At 35.4% G+C, this 20,930-nt stretch overlaps 1 protein-coding gene across 2 annotated transcripts; it reads left to right on the top strand.

The window, feature by feature from the left end:
- The first annotated feature begins 13,707 nt into the window (after positions 1–13,707).
- LOC130738936 (uncharacterized) lies at positions 13,708–20,834 on the top strand. Of its 2 annotated transcripts, none has more exons than XM_057591124.1 (13): positions 13,708–14,093; positions 16,726–17,020; positions 17,509–17,582; positions 17,710–17,869; positions 17,973–17,997; positions 18,084–18,173; positions 18,296–18,467; positions 18,684–18,757; positions 18,930–18,999; positions 19,829–19,900; positions 19,980–20,116; positions 20,219–20,292; positions 20,426–20,834. In XM_057591124.1, exons 2-13 carry the CDS (start codon positions 16,816–16,818, stop codon positions 20,479–20,481), a joined length of 1,209 nt encoding a protein of 402 aa, XP_057447107.1. In that variant the 5' UTR covers positions 13,708–14,093; positions 16,726–16,815; the 3' UTR covers positions 20,482–20,834. The 2 variants fall into 2 exon arrangements, with proteins under 2 accessions (XP_057447107.1, XP_057447108.1); XM_057591125.1 differs by lacking the exon at positions 13,708–14,093 and adding an exon at positions 15,710–15,850.
- Positions 20,835–20,930: the final 96 nt, after the last annotated feature.

Below are 20,930 nucleotides of genomic sequence, written 5' to 3'. Positions count from 1 at the left end.
CATTCTAGATTTGTAATTTTTAAAAATACTACTCCTTCAGTTCGTTTTTATAAGAACCAAATGGGAGGTACACCTAGGTTCTTTTTATAAAAACCAACTTGGAGTTTGTGGTGCATTGATTATTTTTGGACAAGAATACTCTGATTTAATTGAATATTCTCTCTCTTTTCACTCTCTATAGCATTAATGAGGCATTATAAATTAAGAATAATGAGTTGAGGGTAACTTTGAAAAGTTTATATAAATTAAGAACAAAATTAATGCAATTACCTAAATTGACTAAATTTCTTAAAGAGTGTGGAGTGGTTGCTTGCTTCTTATATGAACAAGTGAAGTATTATAGAATACATGTAGGGGTCGTTTGGTGGTCAAGATATGATAAGAGCAGGATATAATAAATGATTGGATAAGGGCAAGATATGATAAGAGTAGGATAGACTCTTATCTATTCTGCGTTTGAGGTAGACAGAATATTGATAAGATATGATAGAAACAATGAAAAACACATCACATTTACCTTTGAAATAAAACATTTATAATATTCATAAACCGATATCCTATCCTATCAAGATAATTTCTATCCTAACTCCCCCCGCAGGATAACTTTTACACATGATGGACAGTACATAAGGGACATGATATTGTTATCCTATCATGCTGGTGAAACAAACAACATATTACAACAAGATAGAATTAGTGCTATCCTATCCTGTCTGCTTATTAAGTCCACCAAACAGGCCGTAATTTTTTTATATAGCTCGAGCACCCTACCATTATATTGTTAATTTCATCTCATTGAGCAACTCTTACTTAAATTTTCTAAAAGAGTTTTATTTCATTCTTTCATGTTATTTTTTATAGTTCTCTAAAAGATTTATCTCTTTTTTATTTTTATTTTTATTTTATGTGATAGTGGAAATTATTTACAAAATTAAGGAGGTATTTTATTGAGTTTCTTCTATTGATTTATGTTGTTGTTTAGTTTGAGATTATTTTTTGTTATTTTATCATTGTTGATTCTTTAGATATTATTGAAGATTAGTTATACTTATATTAATGTTTTTTAACATTCGAACTTTTTTTTACTATTATTACACTCTCAATTTGATTGAACATTTAGTTAAAGTAAACTGTATTGATTGTATTTAGAGAGTATAAATGTATAATCAATTTGCTAATTCTTTTTTTTTTATCACTATTTGCTAATTCTTATAGCTATGTAAAGAGGGGTGGATTTATGGGCTTTATGTGGTCCAATGAGTTAGCCCAGTGATGTATATATTTTTCCTCGAATGTTATCTCAAATTATGAAATGAAATTTTTTCTGCTATGTTGTTTTTTTAAATCAATTGCACCTACCTTAGAAAATCTATCAATTGTACTTAATACAAACATAAATCTATTTTTGTTCTATGACTGATGTGTTAGTTTGATATCAAACTTTTATACTCCACTAATTTTTTTGGGTTGAATATGCTTTATGGTCTATGAAATTTGTATTTTTATTTAGTATATTAAAATTTTATTCATTGTTAGTCGTGATAAAATATAAATCAAAATTAAGGTGATTTTAGTCTCGATTGTATTCGCAGTCTCATGTTCCATATATTGGTCTTTACGTGAACTATACATGTACTGATGATGTACACGTTATTGGTGTCTATTTCACCCCTTTCTAAAAGTTTAATCCTTTTTAATTTGATGATTACAATACCAACCCAAGTGTGATGGAGCAGTAATCAAATTCAATTTTAATAATCCAGTTGAAAGTATTTTTGAAACTGCTTTTTCTTAAATGTCTTTGTAATAGAATCCTTATCTCTAATTGCATTTTCAATTTTTCTATGGTCAGAATCCGAGCATTGAGAAGAAGCATATATACATTCCTTTTTGCTATTCTTGATGCTTATGTGTGCGTATGAGACCAAAAGACATGGTTCACTTGTAGAATTGTTGCCAAATGGACCACCATATATTACCCTTTAAGAGCATCACAAAATAATGGATGGACAATGTGTTTTCTGTGCAGAAATCCACTAGTCTATACTAAAGGAGGAGCCTTTTATTCAGAGCATTGGATCTTGCCTAATATACGTACATCACTAAAATTATTACAGGGTCAAACAAAATCGCTTTTGATATTATCACATGAAATTAGGAATATATATATATATATATATATATATATAATTTTTTTTGGTTACAAGAGGAAAATTAACGACTAAGAAAGATTAACTAATAGCATCCAAATAAATTGAAGCTGAAACAAAGGATGGAGGCCTCTTCCAGACGTGAACCAACGATCCAAGTCTCGCTGCTTCCCTCGCCAAAGTATCTGCTGTATTGTTTTTCTCCCTCGCGACATGAGCCAAAGTAATGCTATGGAAATTGCTCATTAAGCTGCGGACCCTGTCAAGTGCATCACAGTCCCAGTAAGTGCTCGTATCGGTCCTGGATTGTAGCACCGCCACCAAGTTCGCACAATCAGAAAAACAAATAACATTCATTTGGGCCAGCTCCTGTGCGTGCGTCAGACCAAATTCCACTGCCATAATCTCTGCTAAAAACGCAGTACCATGTCCATAGCTCGACGAGGATGCAGAAATCCACTCCCCCGTGCCATCCCTGATCACCACCGCGCATCCCATCCTGGCAACAAGCGGGTTCCAGCTTCCATCCACATAAATGTGAGTAACTGGTGGTGCATCGTTGCTCACAGTATTCCCCATATAAGGAGCTTGTTGTTGTGAACTGGGAAATAGAGAGCAGCGCCATAAAGCCTTATCTTGAAGAATACAACGAAGAATGTGGTTCAAAGTTGGCGAGTGAGCCTCAAAGATCCGTTGATTTCTCCATTTCCATGACCACCACAGGACAGCGATCCCCAGGTTGCAATGCCGATGACCAAGTAACTCATAAAACCACTAAGAGAAATTCGTTTGGACAGCTAGGGGAGGAAGAACATATTGAAAATGGCGCCATAAACCCCTGGAGTCCGGACACCACCGCAGCAAATGGTCCAAATTAACACCATATTAAGAAATAGGTTGTGCAGTCTTATATTAGTCATATCGTATTGCTATACACTTAGCATCACGATATGATCGACATGTACTGCACCGTACAATTTATATTTAACTCAGAAACCCTAAAACAACAATCAAACATTCTAATTTGATTGATAAAAATGTTAAGTTTGAATGTCTTTCAAAATTTAATTTAGTAACTCAAAAGTAATTTTACTATCTAATAAATATCTTATTCATTAAAAGTTAATTTAGATTGGAGGTTATTTGAAAACACAAATAATAAGATAGAACTTATATATATTTTTTATAGGCAAATGTTAGTTGTTAGCTATAAAGCACATACACCTCTCACATACGAAGTGTCTCAGTGTCGGACACCGACACGACACCGACACTCGTACGACACCTACACGACACGTGTCAAACACTTCTTCACGGTGTCATATTAAAAAAATATTTTTTGCGGTTCCGGCGCTTGAGCCGATACTTCTTCTTGGTTGGACACCTCTAGGGCACTTGTACTTTTTAAAAACATATAATATTTAAGAGTGAAACATAAAAAATTGCTAATTTATCACTTGAAAAACCAAAGTGAAAGACATTTTCAATGATCATGATCAATAAGGGAGTGGAAACCAGTAGATAGGTTAACTCTTTTTTAGACAAGTTAGCCTTTTTACAAAGAAAACATCAAAGCAATTTCCTAAACTTTATGACAAGAGCTTCATAAAAAAATACATATATATATGCGGTCCACGTCTCCTGTTTTTTATTTTAGTCGTGTTGCAGTATTGGTATCGTGTTGTGTCCGGTGTCTATATCCGAGTATGTCCTTCATAGTTGTTAGTTAATTAGTCTTCCTCAGGGTTCGAACATTGGACCCTTCACCAAAGGCGTATCTAGGGAGGGGCTGGCAGGGGCCACTGCCCCCAAGAATTTTGAAATTTTCACCGACTATAGATATTTTTATATACATTTTTTTGTAGTCATAGTTTCGCCCCCAAAAAATTGTTGCTATTGCAGAATTTTAGTCGAGTCTCTCAGTTATCACAAAACTTCATTATTTAAAACAAAATCAATTCAAAATCTAAAGTAATTGCTAAAAAAATCTCTATTGATACAATAATAAATAAATTTAGTACTATGAAAGAATGAAGAGTTGTATTTAAATAACTTTTTATTATTTAAAGTTTATATAATATTCAATGAATAATTTTTTAGTCTTATATCTCGCCCCCCAACAAGAAAGTTTTGGATATACCCATGCCATTCACCCTTATGTCCCCTAACTCTTACAACTTAGATGATTGAGGATTGCAAAATTATGACAAATGACTTACTAAATTAAAATGTTAAAGTTGTCATGTCGATATAACACTTTGGGAATTGTTATTCAGACCCCCATAGCTATTTAAACCCCCAAAAATTTGGGAAATGTCAAAAATACCCTTAATGAAAATAAAAAATTTGAAAAATACCCCTCCCTCCATACCCACCTTCTTCCTAATGCTATGTTGAAACCGCCCCCTTCACCCCCCTCTCACCACATTCTCTTTCTTCTTCCAAACCCACTCTCAACTTCCCACATTGTTGCCGGCCACCGCCTCCACCAACGTTGCCACCGCCGCCGTCGTCCTCACCCAACACCATCACCAACGTTGTGACCGCCGTCGTCGTCCTCACCCGACTTCTCCTCCCTCGTTGTCGTCATCATCTGTGAAGGTACTGCACTCTAATCCAGATCTAGATTTATCGCACTTCCATTAAGCGTGAGCACCGTACTCTTTGTGTGCGTCAAATTCGCACCCTGAAAGTGCGACAGAGACGCACACTGAGAGTGCGTTTATCTGTTATTATTATCCCGACACATTGTTAAACCGCGTCTCTGTCGCACTTATAAAGTGCGTTTGTGACGCGCGTTCAACGTGCGATTAATACAGTTCTGTCCTGTAACAGAAACAGTAAACAATTTGCAATTTTTGTTTTGCATTTTAGGATGAGTCTCCCTGAGTCATATGAAGTGGACCTGCCACAAGAAAGGCAATTAGCCAATGTAGAAGATCGACATGATGTACCAATTGCAGTGGACTACACATAACAATTTACCACAGACAGGGTATTTTCGTAACCAATGAGTGAGTTTATGTCAAATAAGTTGAATTTATATGTGATGCGTATATGTGTTAATATTTTGTAAGTTTTTCCTACTTGGGAGGAGCTTTTGGATTGGGCTAAGAATGTAGGAAAGCAACTAGGATTTGTGATCATTATTAGAAGGTTTGATTGTGGGAGCAAGGGCCGTGGGAGTAAAGCCAGACAGTTGGCTATTTTGGTGTGCGAGATGAGCGGCAAGTACAAACCGTACAAGCCTGTGTTGGTGCGGAAGGGGACAGGAACCAAGAAATGTGATTGTCCGTTCAGGCTCAAGGCGAGATACACATCAGAAGATGGTTCTTGGAGGTTGACTATAGTACGTGGCGACCACAACCATGAGCCAGCCGAGACTCTGGTTGGCCATGCCTATGTCGGTCGCCTTACAAGTCAAGAAAATGATATGGTTGGTAAAATGGTTGACAATAGAGTGAAGCCAGGTAACATGTTGCTGGCATTGAAGGATGCCAACCCTCAGAATCTGACTACCATAAGGCAAGTGTACAATGAGCGGATGACACACGTTAGGGCCAAGAGGGACAATTGTCAGAGATGCAGCACTTGATGAGGTTGTTGGAGGAAGACAGGTACACGCACTGGTCCAGAACTGAAGAGGGTTCCACGGTGATCCGGTCCTTATTCTGGGCCCATCCAGTTTCCATCCAACTATTCAACCAATTTCCTACTGTTGTCTTGCTTGATAGCACGTACAAGACCAACAAGTATATGATACCATTGTTGGAGATGGTTGGCATGACATCAGTTGGATTCACATACACCATCGGTTTTGGCTACATGTGCAATGAACGTGAACCTGAAGTTACATGGGCACTTGAAAAACTAAGGGGGTTGCTACTAAGGGAAGAGGACATGCCTAAAGTCATGGTTACTGACAAAGACACTGCTTTGATGAACGCAGTTACAACCACATTCACTATCTAAGACAAGGAGATGTGGGATGATGTCGGGGACGCATGGAATAGACTCATGTATGCCGAGTCAGCGGAGGAGTTTAATGCAGACATGGACTTCTTACGTTCACTTGTTGGGGAGCACTCTGACCTCATGAATTACATTAAGGAAACTTGGTTGCCGTTTAAGCACAAGTTTGTGAAGTATGCGATTGACCGTTATATGCACATGGGTAACACAACTACAAACAGGTACATTCTTAGACACTGACATTTCAATAAGTTTGCTACATTCATTAAGTATGTATTAATGTTAACATTATAACGTTGCACAGGGTTGAAGGTGCACAAGCAAAACTGAAAGCGTGTATCAAAGATAGCAAGAGTGACATGTGTGCGGCTTGGGCAGCTATACATAGGTGCACACTTCTCTAGCATACAAGGATTAATGCTGCTTTTCATGCAAGTATCTTCATCAGAGAGCATACTTTTAAGGAGAAGTTGTATGACAACCCGCGTGGTATAGTCTCAAGATATGCCCTCATGTTGATCGCAAAGGAGAAAGCGCGCGTTGGAAAATGCGGCTGCACTATCAGGAGGACACACGACCTGCCTTGTTCATGTCGCCTTGGTATGATGACCACTATTCCATTGACGGCAGTGGACTAACATTGGAGGAGGCTTACATCAACATCTGCACCTGATCAATCCCAACCTGTTTTGGGATTGAGCATTGCGACAGAGTTAGAGGTCATTGCAAAGATGTTTGAAGAAGCTAATGTTTCGAGAAGACAAGCTATCAAAGAGAGGCTTCGGGAGATCGCATACCCCGATCAGACTTCTATGTGTCCTCCTCCAAACAAGTTGCCTACAAGGGGTCGGCCCAATGAACCTAAGGGTTCTACCAGACGCATTCCTTGTTCTTGGGAGAATGTTGATGCAATAGTTGGGTCAAAGCAAGCTAGCAACTCATCAGCTCCACAAGGCAAGGGGCGTAAGACCCGGTCGGCAAAACGGAAGAGCATTCCTTCGAAGCAATCTGCACCTAAGAAGAGAAGTAAGAGGATAGCAAGCAAATCAGCTCAGCTCCCACCACAACACCCGAAAGGCAAAGTTTACTCGGCCAACTACATCCATGAAGTGCCCGAATTCCTCCGTGAATATGTCATTGATATTCACAATGTTGAAGATGATGGAAATTGTGGATATAGATGCATTGCTTCCTTGATGGGTAAGGGAGAACAAAATTGGCGTCAAGTCCGAGAAGACATGATAAAGGAGCTTAGATTACGGCAAGGTGTTTATCATGGTATGTATGGCACCGACACACATTACCAAAAAGTTCTACAAGCCTTGCATCTTGCTCCAAATGAGTTTGCAACGGAGGAGAAGTGGTTATGCGTGTCGGATATGGGCCACATTGTTGCTACGATGTACCAGGTTGTGTTCGTGACCTTGTCGAATCGGGGGGGGGCGCCACCTACTTCCTTCTCACTGGTCCAGTGCTACATCCGTCAGAGCACCAGATTTTATGTTTACTCCTTGTCAACAACAACCACTGGGTGAATGTATTGATCAATATTACATTTAGCATGAATTTACCTAACATTACATGAACTTTATCAGATACTTAACAATATATTTAATCATTTCGTAGGTGCTTATTTCAAGTGACTTTCCTTTACCAACGGTTTATCCACAATGGATGTATCATTGTACCGTTGAAGCTCGTGGTTGGCAGCTACCATATCTGGATCGCATAGCCCTATTCAACAAACTCTCCCGAGAGGCAAATGTAGACATACATAAGGTCGATGGAATCATAAATCTCGCTGAAGATTAGTTTCGTGATGTTGTAGTAGTCCATTTGCAAATTTTCATATTAGTTGTAATGTATCAATGACAAATTATAATGTAAGATTTAACTTGAAGTTTATAATGTAACATTGTAATGTATCAATGACAGATTAGTTTCTGTTGAAGTTTCTGTTTCTGTTGTGTTAAAGTTTCTGTTTCTGTTGGAGTTTCTGATTCTGTTTGTTCCTGTCAAGTTTCTGCAAAACCTCGCACTTTGGAACTGCGTGACCAACGCACTTTCAGTGTGCGATGGTAACGCCTTTATAAAGAGCGGCTCATATCACGCACTTTGTAACGGCGCGACTAACACACTTCACTAAGGGCGTATATGTGTCTTTCCTTTCCTATGTATAGTCAGACACTAAGACATCAGAGTACTCTGACACTACTTAATTGCACCTTCAATGTGCGCTTGCATTGCATGTTCAAGGTGCGTCTACGTCGCTCCGTGGGTAGGTGCGATAGACACGCACTACAAGGGTGCGTTCGAAAAGGGTAATTTTGGATTTCGGAAAATTCCTTCGGTCTAAATAACTGCGGGGAGGTCTGAATAACAATTCCCTAACACTTTTGTGCCGAGTAACATAAGTTATTTTTGTTCAAGCAAATATTACTACAAGTCTAATTCCTTTGAAACTTAAGAAGTGAATAAACTTCTTTACATTTTTATAATTGAGCCCCTTGACTACTAATTTATTAGAGCATATCTATTAAAAAAATACTAAATAAAGTTCAACAAAGACTCTTTAATTTAATTTTCATCCAAATGAGTTCATTATTAGACTACTTAAAATTAAGTTATAAATTGATAGCCCCTAATAAAAAATGAAACCTAAATTATAAAAATCTAAATTTGAAATTCATATATAAAAAATTGAAAAGCCAAAATGGTGAAAAAGATACGAGCAGCCTTTTGCTAACAACAATAGCCATCGTGCAAGTGCAATATAGCTAAATGAATGCGACAAATTAAGCAATTATTTCTATTGAGTTTAATGGATATGCACTGACAGTGTAAAATAGTTTTACACAGACATCCAATTGAATTCCGCCAAATCATAAAATATCTTATTCTTTTAATTAAAATTAAAGTCAAATGTAATTATCTCTCCTATGTGGCATGCTTCAATTGAATGACTGTGTAAAACTATTTTACACTGTTAGTGCATATCCATTAAACTCATTTCTATTATTACTAAAACATAATCATATTCATTCATATATGCTGGCATGCAACTAATCAAGTTCGGCGTGAAGCAGGCACCATAATCTTTCTTTACACTGAAAACGGCTGGATAGTTACAAACTTACATGCATGAATGATTGATTAGGCAAGATCATTATGATTGTGATCTCCAAATCACCATCCATGCCTTTCACATGCACGCGAACTAAATACCCTTGCCAATCTTTAACAAATAGAATCACTGATTAATTACTTTGTATGTATGGATTGTTACAACTTAATTAATTGGGGGTAAAAATGGGTTAAATAACCCAAGCCTAGGTGTCCCAATGATATTATTACATATGTTTTTTAAAAAAATCCAACTCATGTCACATGTTTTATCTTATAATCCAACTCATTTCATTATTCATTTTTTTTTATCAAATTCATTTTATTGAATAATTTATTTATACTTTGAACCCATGAATTAAGATAAATTACACAACAAACCTTTTTTTTTTTCCAAAATAACAAAACCAAGAACCCTAATTCCCAATTTTAAATGTTCTGTTTCAATTTTAAACCAAAAGTGCCACCATTGATAATCACATAAACCACTTAAATTATTATTTTCTTTGTGTTGTTGCTATTATTGATTTGCGAAAGATACTACTCCAGTTCTCTTGCTTGCTGCATATTGCCTCCACCCAGTTCTTCATCACGTGGAAAATGGAGCAATTTCAGTAGTAATAGCTGCAAATAACAATGTGTTTGATGTGAACGTCGTGACCTGCTCACTGTTTTATCCCAAAAAAATATATGCTTGAGCAAATTCACTAAATGTATAAATTCCATTTTTACATATCTTAATAAGATAATCTAATATAGTGATTATCAATGGTGGGACTTCTGGTCCTAAATTGAAACGGAACATTTAAAATTTGGGGATTAGGGTTCTTGGTTATATTTATTTTGGGAAAAGAGGTTCGTTGTGTAATTTATCCTAATTAATGGGTTCAATGTATAAATAAATTATATAATAAAATAAATTTGGCAAGACTATATAAAAATGAATAATGAAATGAGTTGGATTTTAGGATGACACATGTGACATGAGTTGGAATTTTTTAAAAACACATGTAATAATACTATTTGTACACCTAAGCTTTGGGTTATTTAACCCATTTTTTACCTAGGGTCATTTAGACAACCCCGGTATTGGAAAAAAATTGCAAAAGAAATCTAGTTAATATTGAATGAATTAAAGCTATTTGAATATTTTGCATAATATCAGTTCTCACGCTTTATACAAAACCAAAAAATAATTAAGATGTTCATTGATGATTTTTTTTACAGCAAAGGATATAGGGTTCATTTACTATACACAAGTTTTTCCTAGTGCAATGTTACACAAACCTAAATATACCTGTTATTGTAGGTTATGAGCCGGTCATTTTTTTAATTTAAATAATATATATATTTACTTCCTCCTCTCTCCACCACCTTCCTCCTCTCAACCTCCATGCTATCCGCCGCCAGCAGATCTTTTTCTCTCTCTCCCACCAATCACCACCCCTCCCTTCCTCCACCATCATTCCTTCTTTTCCCCTTCTTCCTCCTTTCCCTAAACCCAACAACCCCATTACCGAAAATTCCCACCCAACAGCACAACCAATCATTACCTTGTATGAACTCCCCAACTGTGAATTGAACTCCCCAATTGTGTATTGAGTTGCCTTAGTAGAAGTGTAGAACTATTGATGACCTTATAACCCGACCATGTAACTATGGCACTTGTATTTGAACCAGGTCCCCCGTTCTTGTGCACAAAAAGGCAAACAATTGCAGTACATATTTTATAGATCTCACCTCACATCATTCAGATCCATAAATTAAAATTAAAAAGTTAGTTCTTCTTTGATTAATAGGAAAATATTGAATTTGCAAGAAATAGAAGAAACTGCTGAGTGTTAATTTTGTGTGATGCACACGGCGGAAGTGGTGAAAGTGAAGGTGGACTGCGATGGATGCGAGAGGAAGGTGAGGAAGGAGGTGGAGGGTATGAAAGGGGTGAGCATGGTGGAGATTAGTTACTGGGCATGTGGAACCCTCAAAAGTCGGGTGGTAGTTGTACTGTTGGGTGGGGGTTTTCGGTGGTGGGGTTGTTGGGTTATAGGGGAAGGAGGAAGAAGGGGAAAGAAGGAACAGGGTGGAGTCAGTGGTGGAGGAAGGGAGGGGAGGTGATTGGTGGGGGAGGGAGAAGAAGATCCGGTGGCGGCGGTGCCATTGGCGGATAGCATGGAGGTTGTTGAGAGGAGGAAGGTGGTGGAAGGAGGAGGAAGTTAATATTTATATTTTTGAATTAAAAATATGGATGACCTGGAAACCTACAATAACAAGTAAATATGAGACTTGTGTAACCTTGCACAAAGATTTTCTTGTGTATGGTAAATGAACCCAAGGATATATATTTGGGAGTTGTTATTTAGACGCTCCACACTGCCACATATCTATTTGGACCCCTTTAAAGTGCAAAAAGACTAAGATGCCCTTAATGAAAAATAATATAAAAAAATCATCAGTTTCCATTCTCACATTCTCTCTCATCTCTCCTTACCTCTTTCCTCTATCTCCCCTCACCACCACCACCACCACCACCACCACCACCACCCACCACCCACCACCACCCACCGCCACCGTCGCTGCCACCACTGCTGCAGCCACTACCATCTCATGTCGTTTTTGAAAATTTCCAACTTTAGGGAGTTGTTTCTGTCATTTTTTATTTTTTTCTGCAACTAAACACACTTTAGAGGTGCGTGACTCACGCACTTAAAAAGTCGTAGTTAACGTACTTTTAACGTGCGAAGTAAAAACACTTTTTAAGTGCGTTTTGCTGCAAATTTGGATATAACTGATATTAGATGATTTTTAAAAATCAAGAGACTACTAGAAGATGTAGGAATTTGGAGATTCTAACAGCATATTTGAGCTCAGAATGATCCTATTACCTTAACTGAGAAGTGACAATCCAAAATTCCTTCCACAAATTAAACAGGAAAAAAAAAGAAATATGTGTGTTGTTGCGCTCGCACTTTGAAAGTGTGTTACTTACGCACTTTGAAAGTGTGTTACTATCGCACTTTCAAAGTATGTCACTTATGTACTGTCAAAGTGCTACAGTAACACACTTTCAAAGTGCAAGCGAAAAAATTTATAAAGGGTCTTTTTGGATTTTACGAATTTATCAGGCTACGAATAGATGTGGGAGATCCGAATAACAACTTCATATATATAATTGGATAAGTAGATTTCACTGATGCATTTTCTAAAAAATGTTTTCCATTCATTAAGAGAATAAGAGTTTGTGTGTTTACAGTTTTCAAATATTGCATTTTAGTGTTTCCAAAAACCGCTTTTAAAAACAGTTATTATTTTCAGTTGTCAAAACTGATATTTAAAAACTATCTCATAAATATTTTTTGTTTTTAATTTTTCAGATCACAATTTTTTTTAATTGTAAAACATCTCATTCGATTTTTTTTCTTTTATAAACAAATTTTGATAATTATTTTTAAAAACATAAAACTAAAACAGTAATCAAACAAATTCAGAACTAATTTTTTAATGAACTTATAAAAATCTCATTCAATAATAAAAATTATATTAACATAAATAGTTAAATCTAAGTGGGTTAGTGTACTGGTTAAGCACTTCATTCTATTTGGGTAAGGAATCGAGGGGCCTCCAGGGTATGATAGTTTTCTCAAATTTGATGTACTGGTTTCAATGCCGCATTCTTGCCTGTAAAAAAAAGAATCAAAAGACTAATTAATTTCACTCATTTCATTAATGTCACGGACTAAAAGCTATGATTTTTTTTTCACGAATCAAATTTAATTCGCCTCTATTTTTTTCTGGTACATCAGAATTTAAATTACATCCGCCAGTGATTGAACCCTGGATCTTCCACTCCTAACTCATATGTCCACAGCTCTTACCACTTGAGCTATTATTTGGGGACATTCACCTCTATTTTACATTACTATAAACATATTTAATTCATGTTAATTGAATCATACTTGCTAAATATCTATAAAGAGAAAGATTCGATAAGAGAATCAATTTTGACGTGAATATATAATATGTCGATATATAGTTGCAATCTATAGATATATATTACTCCCTCCGTTCCTGATCTTTTGTTGTTTAAGGTTATGCACATTGTTTAAGAGTGCAATTATTGATATATTTGCTGACATAAACACCCCTATTTAATGTTGAGTTAGAGTGAAGAGAGAGAATGATAGTTATTGGTTAAAAAATTTGTTATGGTTTTGATGGGTGAAAATAAGTGGTGGTAGGTGAGAGATATAATATTAAATGAGGGTAAACATGGAATAAATTGAGAAAAAATGCATTGGATTTGTAAAACAACAAAAGTTTTAGAATTTAGGCCAAAAGTTAAAACAACAAAAGATTAGGAACGGAGGGAGTACTAATTTGTTTGGGCCTAGGGGGAAGAAAAGTTAGCTTTAAAGGTACAAGAAATGAAATAATGTGGAGGGGAAAGAAAGTGCATTAAGCATCATCACAAGCTCAAGAAGCAAAAAGGGAAAGAAAAACCACGGAAAAGCAACAACCCCTCCCCTGTATTCTTATAAGTCACTATCTCTCTGTTAACCAATATTTCTGTTACTTATTTAGTATTGTTTATTTTATAAAACCCACACAATCCAATAACGCACGCACAGTAAAATTAAAGTTCTCTTGATCTCTCTGGTTTTTGCAACTTCTCTCTCAACTCAGTTGGAGAGGGAGAGGGATCAGAAACAACAGAGAGAAAGAGAAAGAGAAAGGAAACGAAGAATTCATGCAAAGGAAGCTAGGAATTCAAATCTTCTTCTTCTGTCCTGCAATCCTTTGATCTTCGTCTCACAATCACACCTTCTCTGCAGTCTGCACACACAGCCACAGGTATGTATATGTTCACATTCTTTGATTAATTTGTTTTATTTCATTCATCGATTTTTCTGTCTAACTCCATTGCACCTTTGAATAATTAAGGCTTCTGCAATTAATTTCTGAGCTTTTGACTTTCTTCATAATGAATTTATTTCTTCTTAGCTTACTACCTTGGGAATAGGATGCTTACACAAACAACTCTATCTTTCATTAATATAAATATCTGTCTTCATGAATCATTTCATTATTCTCTCTATTATATATATTAAGTTAATTTATTACTATAATTTTGTGACTAGATTAAATTAGTAAGTACTACTAGTAGTTTGCAACATGTATATGCCTATATGGACATGTTGTATTTATATTTCATGGCTAGTTCTATGGTGGATCAATACTCCATCCATGAACTATGCTTTTCTATTAATATCAGTATATGTTATATTTACAATATGCTTCTTCTTTATTAAAATTAATTTTGCAGAACAACCATTTTAATTTGTGAATCATATTTTTTTTAAAATCTTATTTCATATGGTTGACAATGGCTTGATAGCATAGAAAATCAAAAAGGGAAATAATAAAATAAACCAAAATTGGGACACGCACTTCGAGGTAAATGAAAACGAATAACTCCAATATTATTCTGTTGTCATTACTATTTCCTGTTTTTGGATGAGTACCTCTCTTTTGAGGTGTGTGAGGTGGAATGATGAGAGAGATAGAAAGAAAAGAAAAAGTAAGGGAGAGAAAGTATGAGATGTGATAGATGGTAAGAGGAGAGAGATAAAAACAAAAAGAGGTGGAAATGAAGTGTTTTAAAAATGAGGTGTGTATATATCATTACTCTTTTTGGATGTATCTTAACAGAACAGGTTTTAACTTTTTCGGTATAGTTAGGTTAGGTTAGGTAGTTTAGTTACACATACAATATATATATTTTTAATTTCTCATCCAACTAGTGCTATTTTTTTCTTTTCTAGAATTTACGCAAATTATTGATTATTATTTGTAATTTATGAGAGTTAATAATGTTGATAAAATTAGTAAATAATTTGTCAATTTAATATGTAATTGTTACTAAAATGCGTAACAGATGTTTTCCAAGCTGTAACCAAAATAAAAAGCGTAAAAGTTATTGAACTCAATAATATTTTTATGAAAAGTTATATTGAACTTTTCTGCTTTCTCCCTTTTGAAAAAAAAAAAAAACTCTTTAGTAATCAGAAAAGTGATAACAAGAACTCAATAATAAAGCTGTTTCCCTTTTCTCCAATTGAGTATTTCCCTTAGTGTTTGCTAATTTGTTTACGTGAAAAATATTAATTTTACAACAATACTAACAAGTTCTAGTAAATAATTGAGTTCAGAATAACCACTTAATTAATATAATATCTGAGTTTCAAGCAATTAGTCATATAGCTGCCGGTAATGAATAACTTTGTAAATTGATTCTTTGTAATAATATTCTATATATATATTTATTTATTTTAAATTGGTCTTGAATTTTTTTATTTTTTATTGGAATACAGTTAGTTTGCATTTAAGGACACCATTGAATATTATGCAACTTAGTCTGCATACAATTTATTTTTGAGTGGACACTGCCAAACCTTAAATCATAAAACACCAGGCCCAAAATTCTGAGCTGATTTTATTGTTTTCCAAAGACAAACTTGTCTTTTGGAGCCTTCAAAAGTAACAAAAACAAGTTTTCGTAAGATAATACCATTGAAGAAGGTGGAGTTTTCAACTTCAATCCACCACAGGTAAGATTTTGTGGAACCAATGAATGCTCTATTGATTTTTTTTGTTTCTGTGGAGGGTGTATGTTAGACCCCGAAAATTCAGTAGCAGGATTGTTAGGACTGATCCGGGGATGGGCTTGGAGGGTGACATATTGGTACATCATAGGATGAATGGGCCTAAGGTTTGGAGGGTATTCTAGAAGGGGTAGAAAGGGGAATACTTAGTAACTCTCTAACAGAAATGTGAGAGAGGGAAAGGATTGTAATAACCAATATATAAGAAGGTTATAGAGAGGTTGAGAGGTTATCTTTTGGGATCATAGCTTATTGAGATTATGAATAGGAAACTCTAAGCTTCCTATAGGAGCCTAGCTCTGGTCAGAATAGGATTCCTATCCCTTTCTGTAATTGTTCTACAATCATCAAATAAACCATCTACTTCTGTTTTCTATGCAATTTACCTCTAATTTCCACTGTTAGGATTCAGGTTCCTAACAGTGTAAGATTGTTTTCTTGCTAATTACAAATTTGTTGGTTGATTATGAATTATTCGTGGAGGAGAGAAAGAGAGACAAGTAAATCACGGACCACTTAACCACTAAGAGACAAAGAAAATGGAATTTTAGCAATATGGTAGTGGTAGGCATACCTTAAAGGTTGGAGTTTAGAATTTTAGTATATGTTGATGATAAGATATAGCATGGCTATAAAAGTGAAAAATCTACGATTGGTAGGAATAATGGGAAAAGAAAACTAATATTATTTTAGGTACGTGAATATAAAGAGACCTATAAAGCTAATTCATGTACATACCTTGTTCACTTGTTGCATTCAAGGCCTAATTGCAGGCAATGAACAACTTTTCATGACATTGGTGAGTCTTTTCTTGCATTCAGGTGCAGGGGTGAAGAATAGAAGAACTTGGTGGATTGTGAATTGTGATCCATTCATGCACTGAGTAACATTGGTTTGTTGAAGAAGAGATCATGGTGACTGTGGAAGACAACAGCAGCAACCAGCAGGGGTGTGGAGTACTGTTGAAGGTATCTTCATGGTTAAGTCAATTCAGAAATGCATCCAATCCTAAGATGGCAAGATATGTCTATGCCTTGATTTTCCTTGTTTGCAATCTATTGGCATGGGCTTCTCGTGATGAACTTCCTGGGCGCAGTGTTTTGACAAAATTGAAAGGTAAGCTTGCTTGAGTCCTTGGATTGATCAACTTTCACATCCCATCTCCATTAAAATTAAGTTCATGTTTGGAAATCCATCTGCAATTGATTCTGAAGTTAGAATCATGCATGCTTTGAAAACTTGTTCGAAAACTGGTCAAAATCATGTGGACTGAAGCAAAAGTTAAGGGAACTTACTTTGTCCACCATGATTTGGATTTCACCATGGTTTCAGAACGAGTTTCCAAACATGCACTCAATTATGGATAGAAGTTTCTGTAAGTAGCTTTTTGATTTCAGAATTGATTTTGATGAAGTTGATGCAAGCATGCTATAAGTTTTATGCAACAGACTTGACTATGCTGTTTGTGTTCTGATTTAGGCATGATATATGCACATAGAATGTGCCCAATATTTTACTTTCAATATAGAAAAGTTGTTTCCATTTTAGCATGACATGTTCTTATGATGCCAACTACTCAAATTCTAACGTGCCTTGAACCACAGGGTTGAAAACATGCAAGGACCCAAAAGATTGTTTGGGGACAAATGGTGTTTTGCGCGTGAGCATGGGCTGCTTTGTATCCTTCTTCAAATTTCAACTATATGTTTAAAATCTGGTTGATAAAAACAAGAACTAAGTTTTATAGTATTCATTAATCAAATGTTTGTGATCTTTAGAGCAAGTAAACCTTAATTCTTGATCAGTTGTTTTTTATGATGATGTTCTGGTCAACTGCTAGAGCTTCTAAATTGAACGAAACCAGAGATACATGGCACTCTGGATGGTGGTCAATCAAGATTGTTCTCTGGGTTGCAGTCACAATCTTCCCATTTTTACTCCCTTCTGAGTTGATTGATCTTTATGGTTAGTAAAATGTTTCTCTGAAAAAGCTTCCAAGTGGTATTAATTATTGCCCCCTTTTTGTTATTACAAATTATAGTAGTAATCTTACCTTATGTTGGTGCAGGGGAAGTTGCACATTTTGGTGCCGGGTATACTTTTCATCTCTTGTAAATGATTTCACCTTAACATTGTTTTCAATTTGATTGTGATTGTTTGAACTGTCAATATTTTTCAGGGTTTTCCTCTTCATTCAACTAATAAGCATAATCAGCTTCATTACATGGCTGAATGATTTTTTTGCTTCTGAGAAATATGCAGAAAGATGGTATGATTTTCTCTGCTGATAAACTGATAGAAACACAAAGCTTTTGTATTTGACTATTTTCTGTTAATATATTATTTAAGTTTAAAAGACATTTACACAACACATCTTGGATTTCTGTGCAGCCAAATTCATGTGATGTTATTTGCAACTGCTTCATATTTTATCTGCATGGTGGGGGTCATTTTGATGTACATTTGGTATGCACCACAACCATCTTGCCTCCTGAACATTTCCTTCATTACTTTCACCCTGGTACTTCTCCAAATCATGACAAGTGTATCTCTGCACCCAAAGGTAAGTTCCATTTGCGGGTGTTTTATTGCATGCTCAACTTAAATTATGTTTAGAGATCTTTCTACAATTGATTTTAAAGTCAAAATCAATTCTGTGGAGAGTGTGAGTAGCTTCCGTGAGCTAGAATTGATTCTGAGTAAAGAGGAGTATATTCAAACATACTTTCACTTTATCATCCATCATAACGTCCTGTGGAACTTTTCACTGTCTCAATAGGTGAATGCTGGCATTCTTAGTCCAGGATTGATGGGGCTTTATGTTGTCTTCCTTTGCTGGTGTGCAATTAGAAGGTAAGGCTACCCATCTTTGCCTGTACTTTTTGACTTTAAAGCCTTTTTTCCTCCAAAGAACATTGGATGTACTATCAACCCAAAAGACAGTCATCCATGTCTTACTTCTTTTTAAATATGGTTAGTTGTTGCTTTTATGATACCTAACATATTTAATTATTTATGCATGTAGTGAACCAGAAGGATATGAATGCATCAGGAAGTCAGACTCTCCAAACAAAACAGACTGGCAAAACATCATTGTAAGTTTTATTATTTCCTGCTCAATTGAAATTTAAACTTGGGGTTGCAATAGCTATTTAAATATGGGTGACCCCTAATGTGGACCACTTTTAAAGTGGTCTAATTTTAGACCACTTTTTTTTAACCTGCTATAACAGGTCAACACATCTTTTTTTAAAGAAATTTAATATATGACAAATTTTTAATGATATTTTTTCTTAAAAAAAATAATGTGTTGACCTGCTATACCCGGTCAAAGTAGGTGGTGTAAAATTACACCACCTAAAAATGGTGCATATTAGGTTCTCCCTTAAATATGATAGTTGTTATTAATAAAAAAAATATATGATAGTTGTTGCCATGGGACTTGAAGTCCTAGAAAAAGTCTCTTGGGTAAAACAAAAAGGTAAAACTGTGTACAATAGTTCAAGTGGTCAGACCCTTCCCGAGACCCGTGCATAGCAAGAGCTTTGATGCACCGAACTACCCTTTCTTTATGTATTTCTAGAGTAGACTCTTGTTGCATGATAAAAAATTTCCTACTAAATTTGTATAATATGTAAAATCATGTTTCTCTAGTTAAGTTATATGCACATTAACATTTTTAAGTGCATGTATATACCCATTAAAAAAGCTCAAGTAGAAAATGATGCTTTTCCCACAAAAGTGTAACATTTTCATGTCTATTGTAAAAACCATTAGACATGATTTAGGATTTTCTTTTTTCAGATTTTATTGTCATCCAAATTTCCTTTTGATGGATTGGTATTTATTTTTCTTGAGATTTAAAGAAAACACATGTTCTAACACTATTGTCTTCATTGTTATTTTGACTGTTTCTATTGGCAGAGCTTAGTTGTTGGAATACTAGCACTCGTCATTGCAACATTTTCTACTGGCATAGATTCAAAATGCTTTCAGGTTAGTTACAGAATCTAAATTAAACTTACAAATTCAATATCAGGTTCTATCATAATACATATCTGACACATCCTTACAGTACAGGAAAGGGGATAAGCCTGCAGAAGAAGATGATGTTCCATATGGTTATGGCTTCTTCCATTTCGTTTTCGCCACAGGAGCAATGTACTTTGCAATGCTGTTGGTTGGATGGAATAGTCATCATTCTATGAAAAAGTATGGTCCCATCATGAAACATTTGAAGTTGGTTTTGATTTCTGAAAGAGAAGCCATAAATTTTGAAGTGATTAAAAATGTAATGTCTTTATTCTTCTGCAGATGGACAATTGATGTAGGATGGACCAGCGCTTGGGTCAGAATAGTAAATGAATGGTTGGCAGTCTGTGTTTATTGTAAGTATCTATGTTACTATGTATGCCTATATAATTTTATTTTTGTCTAACACTGAAAGACAATTATGTTCGAGTCAGGAACATTAAACTTCCTTGTTGACACAACTAAAGGAAGCTTTTATCTTTTTAACAGTATGGATGCTGATAGCTCCAATCATATGGAAGAACATACATACTGAATCAACATGAGAACTTCCCTGTTCTGATTTGGTGCTGTGAGGATTAAGATCTTCAAATTGCACCATTTTCATGCTGCATATGTAGTGGAATCCTCCACCTGCTGCTCTCTCAGATAGGAAAAAGAACTGCAAGTGGTGCAGCACATAGGAAATTTTCAGTCCGAAGCAATGGTTATAGCACAAATGCACATTCACTGTTGTTGGACTTGTTATGTGACTGATGCTACACAGTCCTCTCACTCCATTCAACGGGTTAGAGAAAAAAAATAAAAAAAGAAATATACACCTACGGGTTCATGTATTATTGAGGGAATAATTGTTTAGTGAATCAGCTCATTGGGAGTTTCATTCATAGTTTTTCAATTTATCGGTTTCAAAGCATTGAGTTTCTTCTTTCTTTCAAACTCCTATAAAATCTAATTATAATGTTTTTTAATCAAAGAAGTAATTAGATCTAAA

The sequence above is a fragment of the Lotus japonicus genome, chromosome 2 (genome assembly GCF_012489685.1).
Source record: "Lotus japonicus ecotype B-129 chromosome 2, LjGifu_v1.2".
Lineage (NCBI taxonomy): Eukaryota > Viridiplantae > Streptophyta > Magnoliopsida > Fabales > Fabaceae > Lotus > Lotus japonicus.
The sequence above is the reverse complement of the archived record's forward strand: the minus strand, read 5'-3'. Positions and strand labels throughout refer to the sequence as shown.